General features: G+C 42.8%; 1 protein-coding gene across 1 annotated transcript; it reads right to left on the reverse strand.

Annotated features, from left to right (window-relative positions):
• Positions 1–361: 361 nt before the first annotated feature.
• Positions 362–5,919, reverse strand: LOC119276833 (pseudo histidine-containing phosphotransfer protein 5-like). Its single transcript, XM_037557998.1, has 6 exons — positions 2,181–5,919; positions 1,855–1,985; positions 1,687–1,755; positions 1,104–1,175; positions 819–891; positions 362–722 (listed from the first exon to the last, which is right to left on the reverse strand). Exons 1-6 carry the CDS (start codon positions 2,238–2,240, stop codon positions 672–674), a joined length of 456 nt encoding a protein of 151 aa, XP_037413895.1. The 5' UTR covers positions 2,241–5,919; the 3' UTR covers positions 362–671.
• Positions 5,920–12,712: the final 6,793 nt, after the last annotated feature.

A 12,712-nucleotide genomic window follows, 5' to 3' on the forward strand; every position in this document is an offset into this window, starting at 1 on the left:
CTACATGAAAATAATTTATTTGATCATTGTTTCACTATATTAGCACATATATTACTCAACATATATTATTTTATTGCTTAAAAAACCAACAATCGAATCAATGAACCGCAGTCCGACGGGTAAAAACCTGAACTGACAACTACGGTTCGATTTTTTAAACTATGGTTGACAGGCTGAAACGTACTGTGTGTGTGAGGCCCTATACGCATCATTCACCACCAGTCACCAATACTGACCTCAGCATCCACATCGTGATGAGCATATATAATTGATCCAACACAAGTCAACCGCTGTGCGGTTTGTTGGGTGCTCAGGCATTATTTCTGATAATAACAAATAAACACGGCATATCCGCCACAAATAACCAGGAAGAAAGTTTGCTGAGAGCAAATAGCTCGATAAACAGCATCTTTATTAGAAACAAGCAAATCCGATTCCATCTTTCACTCTCGTATTTACTTGCATGCCTCTCATCTCTCCTTATTTCCTTTTATAAACGAGTATCGTCATATCTAAGTAGGAATATCATATCCAGTATTATTGATTTGCTGTACCGGCGGCAGAGTTGCGCCTACTCCCAGCAAGATATGATGCAGAGGCTGGGATTAGTATTTCCGGAGTACTTGCTCCATAATTAGTGCGCCTTGCCAACGCCAAAAGCTCTCCAGTATTTACATGGCAGGTCTAGTGGCCGCTCCAGCAGGACCAGCTTGTCGCAGCAGCTGCATGGTAACCATACATACATCAGTAAGCAAATTGATGGAAATGATCCAACTGTCATGACACCAAGACTGACACGGCGGTGCCTCAAGGGTTACCTGGAAATAGGATTCTAGTTTCTGCCTCAGGATGGCATGCTCCCTCTTCAGTTTCTGGAGAGACCCCATGCAACTGCATACCAAAATAAAGCACACGTGTGAGTAACGGCTGTTTTCACCATATGACGGCTTTACAGCGAACTCATGGCGCGTTTTGGTTTTATAATGACGACAAAGCGGTGTGGAGTTCTTCTTTTTTTCAAGTGAAGATATATTCTGAAAGACTTTAGTGATAAAGTCCACGAAGAACTGATGCATCGACATGGAGTGGGGTGAGAGACAGACCCTTCAACATTTCGTTGCCCACAGTTATCCCTGAATGACATGCATTCATTCTTCATCCTAGAAGCACCGATGCTGCACCAAGTTGTCAAATGTCAATGATAGATCAAATATTTTCTTACTAAAAAAACTGTTTAGGCACATGATTTCTTGTATCATGCAAAATGAACTCGGAAACTTGAGATTTTGAGAAATGTTGGTAGCTGCACACTGAGCTTTTAGTTGGCAACGCCAACCACATGCACATTTAGCAGTCAATTATCCAAACATAGCAATATGAGTTTCTCCCTTATAATATAGCGGTATGGGGTTTCAGTAGAAAGGCATTCGACGGATGTATTTTACACAAACCAAGAATGCTTAAGCTGGAGAATCAGAGACAATTACTGTTATGTGTCATTTGAAGGAATAAAAAATGGTTCCAAAAAGGGTGCATCAGCTTCCCTACGTGCTTAGTTAAACTAAAAGTGCGCTGGTTCTCTTAGTATGCGGAGCAATGAAGCTAAAGGCCTATGAGTTGAATCTTCCGCACTACATGCATCATAAGCAAGTGAACAAAGATATCTAGTAGAAATTGTGGAACTACCTGGAACAGCTGCCTTTCAGTTGCTGCATGTATGCATCCCACCTGCTGAAATCTCTGGGGTACTTCTCCCTGCAGTGATTTCATGTCTAACATTACCACTTGCATGGTCTAACTATATTTCTTTTTCATTCACTAAAGGGAGCTCTTATTCCTATACTTGGTACTTACAGAGCTTGCTCAAGGTTTGATATTAGCCTGCCAGAATCTTTGAAGAACACCACCACAACTTCTTCCACAAAATTAGGACTAGCTTCATCCTGCAAGTCTTCCACCTGACGAAACTGCTCATCAAGGTGACCCTGTCATAAAAATGTTTGTTTCTAAATCAGCATGTGATTTATCAAAGAAAAACATGAAAAACAAGTAGACTACTGACAATGGGGTAACAAATGGGAGGTCTCCTGAATAAACATAAGCCATGCATGGTTGAAAGTGCCCTGAGCAAACTTAAGATATATGAGAAAATAGCAAAGAGTTGAGAGTTGACTACATACCTGATCAAAGAGGCCCTTCTTCAAAGAAGCAGCTTGTCGCCTCAAATTAGAATAATCCATTTATATGAATGAACGAGTGAATAAGTGGCAAAGTGAAGTTCGTACAGGTTAGAGCAAGCTTCACAATGCACATATAACTTGTAGGAGCGACGGATATAGAAAAGTTGAACCTTGGATGCATATATATAGCCGTGGAGGCTGTTACTATTTGCCCACCAAACATAAGTGAAGTGCAGATATTCTAACCTCTGGATAGCAAAGGTTAGCATCTTGCATGCATAGGTGATTTGATTGCCACGGTGTACAAAAGCTATCCACATTTTGGAGAGCGACTTGAATATATGCGGATTCCCGTATGCTCTAGCTCTTCTAAGATATACAGTGGTTCAAGTAAAACAAGTGTGAGGAAACCATTGGAGGTTTGAACCACTCCAGATTGGTTAATCACTACGACAGTTCAAAGCAATGGAGAGCAATATCCAATTTCAAGGAACATGGGCTATCTACCAGCAAACACCACCCAAACAGAATGTTAGCTGGAAGCACCGTTTGTTTGTAGAGTAACATGGCATGGCCACACCTAAAGCGAGATATCGTATATTGTTTTAGTGCCCCTCTACATGCAGTAAATACAGTTTGATTAGGGTGAACTTCAAACGAATTTACAGCCTCAAATGCAAAAATTTCTCATGATTGATTGCCCAGAAGTCAGAGAATACATACACACATTTCAACAAGTGGAGAAGTCCCAAGTGCAATATGTTTTGTTCCATTATCAGATGAAAAAAGAACTAGTTCAAAAGGAAATTAATCAGGCCTGAGATTACAATTCAGTTAAGCTACTGTTCCTATAATTTGTTAAACCACAGGAGTTACAACATAAACAACACTTTAAGCTTTCATTTGCTAACACCTATAGTAGCCTACCACACAACCTGAGATAAGCCTGTAGATGGCAACTTTCCCTATAGGTACCAACTCATATATAAAAAGCACAGTCGAAGAAGAAATCAAGGGTAAACCAAGCAGTGTTCTCATTCTGTGTTTATTAACATCGAACTGGTGTTCAACTAATACCTGTGGGGCAAGCAACCTAACTCAAAAAAACGATTCATTCACCTAAAAAAAAGAAAATATGATTAACTTACATCGGTATCTTGTTCAGCTAATGGTTAACTGATTTGTGGTAATAACAGTAGGATACTGTGACCTTTATGTGTAAAGTTGTCCTGAGATTTCAGGAAAAAATCTGTATGCGACAAATTGTCATAGGTCGCACTGTTATCGGACAAAGGAAGGAAGATAGAACAAGATATCTTTTCATGCCCCTCAAAGTTCAAACATGTTCTTGTGATAAAATCTGAGAGAACGATGGAGAATTAGAACAGATCCACGAAATGCTTACTTTGAGCCTCAGCGAAAGAAAAGTTGGACAAAGAAACAAATTGCAATAGTTCCTTCCAATTGTGATAGAAAAAGGATCTCAGCACACTGGACCACGTGGCAAAACAAACATTTGTTCCGCAAAAGGAGTAAAATAGATTCATTCAATGATTGATCCTATGATTGCTCTTCAGCCCCAGTCAGCATCACAACTTGATAATAGTATCTGGCATGGATAAAAGAAATTGAAATAACCAAAAAGCCTATACAGGGAACAACTCAGGAAAAAGCACGTTCTGGATTGATCATTCCCATGAGAGTAAATGGACACAAATATTTTCTACCTGCAAGCTACACAGTCAGTACTGTCCCTGAATGATGGTTGCATATACAGAGGGATAAATTCCTTATCTATCCTTTTTTGCAAATCCCTCATTCTGACTGCCAAGGTGGGTCCAGGAAGATACCAAAGCACAATCTCACTATCCATCCCTACAGAGACATCCCTTTCCCTTTGTCTAGTGAACATTCTTGTGGCAATATTTTTCTGTCTACAAGACCAATGTTCACCATGCTCACGGCATTTCTAACAAGCAACCAAACTATATCGCAGTTCTGCTATCAAATACCTCAATAGGCACCGCCCTCTTTCTGTAAAACCACATCGAGGATTGTGCTCTCACATGATACTATGGCAAAGGTCATTAAAAAGTTAGTTTTAACAATACATTTACAACTAAATATGGCCCAAAGACATACACATCAGGTCTTCTGAGAAAGCATAAATTTAGGTGGCTAGTGCCCTACCTATCCTCCATGTTATGCATGCCCTTACCTATAAGAAAAAATTATAACTGATGGTTCTATCACTCTTTGTTTTTTATGTTGGGTTACCATATACATCATGTTGGTGTACTGATAGCTTAGAGTCAAACAGACAAAACATGCCACTCCGATGTTTTATCCAGCATATAGACAGGCAGGTGCAGTAGAGGTCTCTACACAAAGCAATATGCAGTTTTAAGCATTTCGAAGGAAAGAAACTTCTCATACTCTTATCGTTTCCTACAGAATTTGAGTTTTCACTCTGATGTCCTTTTGCAGTAGAATGAGCAAACATGAAGCACCAGGGTAAAATTCAGATATTTCTGCACATCACATATATCTGCTTCCACGTATCGAGGTTATCCATGCTCTATGGCTTATGCAACCAAGCCATCAGAAATCCCTTTATAGCATCGATGTATGCAAATTCCATAGTCTAAATCTAGCATACGTGTAGCTCAGCATGAACTAGATTTGTGGCAGTACCTCCAAAAGCATGTTTATGTCTTTATCATATCTATGGTCCATTGGTCCTCCAAAAGGAGATGCTTTCTTGGTTTTGTTTTGCATGTATGATTCATTACTTTTGACAGCTTAGTTGGTATCTGTTCTCGGCTTCTTGCCTACGTGTACGTAGATTTGCCTCATTATTCCCTCACACTCAAAATCCACACAGAAACTGAAGAACCTGTATATTTCTGTTTATTTATTTTCTGCGTTGATAGTAACTTAAAAGTAACCTAACAATGCACATCCACCGTTGGTTCTAACACATCTAAAATAAGTTTTGAGGCCAGACTGTGGTCTGAGATCACCAATCCAACCATGAGATCACTAAACTAATTAAATATTTCCCTAGTTCAGTTGATGCACAACCAGAGCTCTAACACCTGGCAGCAATGAGACTCAGGAAATACATGACATTAAACACCAGAACCACAAGCAATCGACTTCCTCTGCATACATATATATTGTGTGAAAGATAGAACCCAACACTCGAAGTTAAATGAAATACCATGTAAGTGTGCGCTATCATTTTCATTCCAGTAGTAGAAAATAAAGATCACGCGGTTTTAAGCCATCTCGCCTCTTGCCTTGATTGATTCAATGTCACGTAAGAACCTATTCCTTCATGGCGACATCCATGAAGGGGGCCAACTAGGCAAGCGACGGAAAGCTCCGCACTACGCCAAGGGGAGCCTAGAGATCGACACGACACCCTGATTCCTCGACAGCAACCTCCACGGTCGCTGCCGGCATCCATCCACGACCGGATGGGAGCGCCGACCCGCTCGACGCCGTCCGGAGCGCAGCCGCAGGTTCCGCATCCGGAATTGGCAAAAGGGGGGCAGAAGGGTAAACACGATGCTCGGGAAAAGGCGGCGGGAGAGCGAGTGCGGCGTCTATGCTTGCTAATAGGGCATGAGAAATGATTCTTGCAGGTGGTGGAGTGAGCGAGTTACCCGCCGGGAGGCGCCGGACGGGGGAGATGCGGCCACCAGCGCCTGCGGGCCGCGGCGGACGATTTGGGTGTCTTTTGCGGGTGCTGCTCCGGTCGGCGCGGCGGCAGTGAGATACGGCCGGCCGGCTGGTCAGATGGGCTGGGAAGGAAATGGACTGGCCCACCGGTATGTTTAGCCCACTAGCCCACCTGATTTTGAGTTGTTTTGGGTCTATCTGGGCTGTTTTGAGGGGCTAATATATAAAAAATACTATTGTTTTTTTACAGTAAATGGGTCGTATAGTGTCGGCACTCGTGCCCAGCCTCGCGGCCTAAGGAAAGCCCTAGACCGGCCACATGCTAGCACAACCTGATTAGAAATGTGTCGGGCCTCGCCAACACGGGTATGGCATGCGGGCCATCGGACCAGCACGCCTAGACCGGCCCATTAGGCCATCTTTGGTTGATGCTCGTGTGTGTCAGAGTGCCTTCGTTGAAGCCTACACAAATGGGCAGGCCCACTTTAACAACGAAGCTACTTTTTATGTTTACCTCCTTGGTTTTTTAGTCTACTCTCACCCGAAAAAAACCTGACGTCGTTTTTTAGTCTATTTGAAAAAGTGAACACAATTGGAAAATGTGAACAAATAATAAAACATGAACAAAAAGTTTGAACATTTCTTGAAATTGTGAACAAGTTTTGAATTCTGGATAATTTTTCAAGCTGTGAGCAAATTTTAAAAAAGTGAACATTTTTTGAAAAACCTGAACATTTTTTAAAATTGATTTTATTTGTAATTTTAAATTACTTTTTTGAAATTTTAAATTCTTTTTAAAAATTGAATTTATGAAAAAAAAACTGGAAACAATCAGCGATGGAAGGAGTGGGCGGCCCATTTGTGCCTACCCTTCGGCGAAGGCTCGACTATTTTCCGCCCGCTGGCCCATCACCACATTGAATGTTGTCGGGACTATAGCTGGCTAGATGGGCTGAATCTCGGAGGCCGGCGTGTTAGCACACGTGTTTGGCCCATGATGTGTGTGGCCTGGCATGCGGCTAAACATACCATGCCTCGTCCATGACATGCATGGGGCCGTGCTCGGTCTCTTGAATGAGGCCTGCGTGCCGCCACTTCATGGCCCATTTATTTATTTCTATCCTTTTTTAAAAGAAAAAATCTGATATATATATATATATATATATATATATGTGTGTGTGTGTGTGTGTGTGTGTGTATGTGTGTGTGTGTGTGTACATATTGGCCCAAAAAGCAGTCCAAATGCCTCAAAACAACCCAAATTGGCCCAAAAACACGTTAGCTGGTGGCACACGCGTTAGGCCGGGTCGGCATGTTTACCGCATGTTTGTTGTTGGGCCTTGAGGTGAGGCGCGTTTAAGTGTGGGTCAGGTCATGTTGTGTCATGCTGGTTGTTATCTCGTAAAAGTGGTTGGGTAACCCCTAAATGTAAGTGTAAAGTGACCTAATAATAAGTATTTCCATCAATTTGAGAACCAAGATTTATTGAACCAATATGAGTTATTCTAGTAAACAAAGTCACATGTACCTGCACACAAAATACAACACACTCTTGGCCCTCAATGTTTTAAGAAGGTTGTCAAGTTTCTTGCTGGTTGCAAGGGTAAATTGCACAGTATGATAGGAATTGGTAGATGGATAAAATAAAATAAAATAAAATGGTACAACAAAGAATAATATATTATAGATGTTTTCATTTGTGGAAAATAGACCCCCGGGCCATAGGTTTACTAGAAGCATCTCTCGAAGCAGATAAGTGTGGTGTGGGTGAAAAATTGCAGTTGGACAATGATTAAATTGCAATATTTATATTTATGACAATGATCATTTGTGGTATAATATTTTATAGGGATTACGTCTATGATATATAGACCTTTATCCAACTATATCTACGGCTAATACTCCACCTCAAGACTGTTATGCAACATGCATCTCAAAGTATTAAGTTCATAACAAACAGAGCATTGCAATAAGCATGATGACATAATGTAGACAGTAAAACTGTCATATAAGCATGACAAAGAAACTATTGTTTTATCCTTAGTGCCAACTATACAATACGTGTTCGGTCCCTTATTGTCATTGAGATCAAATTCATCACAAGATCGAACCCACTAATATGCATCACTTCCTCTGAAAAACTACCTATCAGTCTTGGCAAGAGATGACAAATAGATCGAAAAGCATACATAGCTATTTAATAATACAGTAGAGAAACTTCAAAAAAATAATAATTCAATGAACAGTCTTATCATAAAGTAGCAATTCATCATATCCCAACAAACACAACCACCAATTACATCATATTGATCTCAATCATGTGAGGCAGCTCACGAGAACTTTGTATTGAATCATAAGGGAGAGAGAATGCCACCTAACTACTGCTATGGACCCAAAGGTCCTAAAGAAACTACTCACACATGGTTATGGAGGCAACAAGGTTGATGAAGATGACTCTGATGATGGATTCCCCTCTAGGAAGGCGCCGAAATAGGTCGCCATTGAACATAAAATTGCGATTGCGTAAAAATCAGGAAAAATGATATCGATGGTTTCTCGACTTATGAGATTTATAGGCAAACAAATGGGAGTAAGGCGGTGCCCGGGGGGCACGCGGCCATGCCACACGGGTGCCCCTGGTTGCGCACTGATGGCTCTATATTTTATGCATTTTTAGCTCATTTATTGCATGTTCTCTACATATATCATGTCCCAGTGAACCAGATATGCATCCATTATGCATGATTATCTATTTTTACACTTTCCATTATGAGCATTGCATATTAGTGTTTTTATTTGGTTTTTACTAGTTTCCTTTGTTTTCTTGTGTTTAGAGGTGTTTTGGAGCAACTTAGGATCAATACAATGAAAGGGCCAAAGACGGGTTCAATACACAGGACTTCTAGTACCATACGCATTTCAGAGGGTGGAAAAAGTGTATTTTTAAGTGCTCAAAATCAACCTCTAATAGCACTCACGCGTCGGTGTCGCTATCATTAATCCAACCAGTCCAAGAATGTCAAAATCGGAGTCCGTATGAATAAATGACGACCAAAATATCGAAGAGTCCAGAGCACAAGATGGTGTGTGGTACGACCGCGCGTGGTCGTACCAATGGTCGTACCACAAGAAATCATACTATAAATTTGCCATTTTAGACGAGATTCTTAACCGATTTCATCTGCATTTGATCCCACATGATCCTTGGCTGATAAGTGAGGATTTGGGAGAAGATTTGGATTATCTTGAGCCTTTGGATGCATCTCATCAACGGAGGAGGGTGAGGAGGTGTCCTATATATGCACCTTCGACCCTGGTCATCGCCGTCTCATCTTCATCATACACAAGTCGCCATCATCCAAGATCAACTCCACTATTGCTCCACCACCATAGAGGAAGGGACAAGTCCAAGAGAAGAGGAGGAGGCTCCACCACGAGCACTGGCCTTCGAGCCGGTGCATCTCCACCACGCTGGTGCCACCCTCATCTTCGACAGTGCTTGCACCACCACCACCATCATCGGCACCATCCCCACCATCACCGTCAATGACGCTGTCGTCTCCATCACCGCCATGCCTTCTCCCTTCACCATCTCAACGTCGGCTTGTAACTTGACCCTAACCTTTATGTTAGCGGGTCACATGTTTGAGTATTTGTACTATTTTTTGATGATATGGATGAATTCTATATGATACTTGATGCGATCCTATATCTTATGTTCATGATTCAAGTTATTAGCCTTTGTGAATGTTGATAGGAGCACTCAGTCACACTAATGCCTTATTACCATGAAGTGTATTACTATCGTTGTAAGGGCTAGGATGATGAGGTATTTAGAGGTGACAGTAAAAGTCTCAATTCCTCGCCTTTGCAATTGATAGGGGATTAATAGAGAACCCTTGTGAAGCTGCGTCCATAGGGAAACACTTAATTATCATAGTGAGAACCAGCGTGGGGAATCTACGATAGTGGCATATGTGGCATGAAGTCTACGAGAGAGTAGAACATGTTATATACCCGACTCCACCCACTTATGCGTATGAAAAGTGAATTAGAGATATGATAGTTCATATTAATAGTAGTGACTTCAGAACCCTAGAGAACACTTTACTACTCTCACTAGTGGAAAAAGTGCTAGTCACAACTTATGTTGGTGACGCGCCATTTCACAGCAACGCCAACACTATTTTTTTCAAATAGTGCTGGCGTACGCTTATTTCGTACGCCATTGATACGATCATACCACTGGCGTAATATTTTTCTTCAACGCCATAGATGTTTTCTGAAATTATTTCATGTGGGCTCCCGTTTTCTATGGTGTGGCCCATTATACCCATGCCAGCACTATCCATGTTCTAACTGCCCCCGTGTCCAGTAAAAAACACCAACTCCATTCACCCGTTCGTTTTCACCTTCTCCGCCCCCTGTCGGTTCAAAACCGGCGGATCTCGGGTAGGGGGTCCCGAACTGTGCATCTAAGGCTAATGGTAACAGGAGGCGGGGGACACGATGTTTACCCAGGTTTGGGCCCTCTCAATGGAGGTAATACCCTACTTCCTGCTTGGTTGATCTTGATGATATGAGTATTACAAGAGTTGATCTACCACGAGATTGTAGAGGCTAAACCCTAGAAGCTAGCCTATGATATGATTGTTGTTGTCCTATGGACTAAACCCTCCGGTTTCTATAGACATCGGAGGGGGCTAGGGTTACACAGAGTCGGTTACAGAGAAGGAGATCTACATATCCGAATTGCCAAGCTTGCCTTCCACGCAAAGGAGAGTCCCATCCGAACACGGGGCGAAGTCTTCAATCTTGTATCTTCATAGTCCAACAGTCCGGCCAAAGTATATAGTCTGGCTATCCGAATACCCCCTAATCCAGGGCTCCCTCTGTAGCCCCTGAACCAGGCTTCAATGACGATGAGTCCGGCGCGCAGATTGTCTTCGGCATTGCAAGGCGGGTTCCTTCTCCGAATACTCCATAGAAGATTTTGAACACGAGAGTCGTGTCCGGCTGAAAGATCGAGGATGTCGCCTAGGGGGGTGAATAGGCGCTTTAAAATAATTACGATTTAGGCTTGAACAAATGCGGAATAAACCTAGCGGTTAATTTGTCAAGCACAAAACCTACAACAACTAGGCTCACCTATGTGCACCAACAACTTATGCTAAGCAAGATAAGCAACTATGTGATAGCAAGATATATGACAAAGAACAATATGGCTATCACAAAGTAAAGTGCATAAGTAAAGGGGCTCGGGTAAGAGATAACCGAGGCACGCGGAGACGATGATGTATCCCGAAGTTCACACCCTTGCGGATGCTAATCTCCGTTTGGAGCGGTGTGGAGGCACAATGCTCCCCAAGAAGCCACTAGGGCCACGGTAATCTCCTCATGCCCTCGCACAATGCAAGATGCCGTGATTCCACTAAGGGACCCTTGAGGGCGGTCACCGAACCCGTACAAATGGCGACCCTTGGGGGCGGTCACCGAACCCGTACACTTTGGCAACCCTTGGGGGCGGTCACAGGTACCCGTCAAATTGCTCGGGGCGATCTCCACAACCTAATTGGAGACCCCGACGCTTGCCCGGAGCTTTACACCACAATGATTGAGCTCCGAACACCACTAACCGTCTAGGGCGCCCAAGCACCCAAGAAGAACAAGCTCAAGGGCACCAAGCACCCAAGAGTAATAAGCTTCTCAACTTGTAACTTCCACGTATCACCGTGGAGAACTCAAACTGATGCACCAAATGCAATGGCAAGGGCACACGGAGTGCCCAAGTCCTTCTCTCTCAAATCCCACCGAAGCAACTAATGCTAGGGAGGAAAATGAGAGGAATAACAAGAAGGAGAACACCAAGAACTCCAAAAACTAGATCCAAGGGGTTCCCCTCACATAGAGGAGAAAGTGATTGGTGGAAATGTGGATCTAGATCTTCTCTCTCTTTTCCCTCAAAAATTAGCAAGAATCCATGGAGGGATTGAGAGTTAGCAAGCTCGAAGAAGGTCAACAATGGGGGAAGAACACGAGCTCCAAAGATTAGGTTCATTGGGGAAGAAGACCCCCTTTTATAGGACCTCCTGAATCCAACCGTTATGTGCTTAGGTCGTGCACAAGCGGTACTACCGCTTGGAGGAGCGGTACTACCGCTTAGCACGAGATTTTGGTCCGGGGTGGTACTACCGCTTAGGAGCCACGGTAGCACTGCTCTGGAGCGGTACTACCACTCAGGAGCAGCGGTAGTACCGCTCTAGAGCGGTAGTAAAAAATTACATCTGCTCTAGTCGCGGTAGTACCGCTGCAGCCTTTACCAAAACAGCCACAACTTTTGCAAACGGACTCCAAATTCAACGAAACCAAGTTTGTTGGAAAGCTAACGACATGGGCTAACAAAATATTGATAGAAATATCAAGAATAAGGAAATGAGAAAAGTCCCATAAGAAAATGGTGAGAACCCTTCATCGGATAAGACCGGTAAAACCTCCAACACCGAAAACATCATAGAAGACGCATGCAAACTCCGTTTTCGATGAACTCAAGCTTGTCATCAAGATGACCATAAGCTCTAAGACTCACAAAGATAACCAAACAAGAACCAAGAAACATGGTGCAAGGATGCAATGGTTTGAGCTCTCTACTAACGATACGATCAAGCTACCAACTTGAGAGCCCCCTTGATAGTACGGCAAACGATCCTATAACTCGGTCTCCCAACTACCACCACAAGACCGGTAAAATAGAAAACCTATCAAGGGAAAACCTTTGCCTTGCACATGGTCCACTCGAGCTAGATGAAGACGATCTTGACTCCCTCAAGTTGGACCATCTTTCTTGA

The sequence above is a fragment of the Triticum dicoccoides genome, chromosome 3B (assembly GCF_002162155.2).
Source record: "Triticum dicoccoides isolate Atlit2015 ecotype Zavitan chromosome 3B, WEW_v2.0, whole genome shotgun sequence".
In the NCBI taxonomy this organism is placed as follows: domain Eukaryota; kingdom Viridiplantae; phylum Streptophyta; class Magnoliopsida; order Poales; family Poaceae; genus Triticum; species Triticum dicoccoides.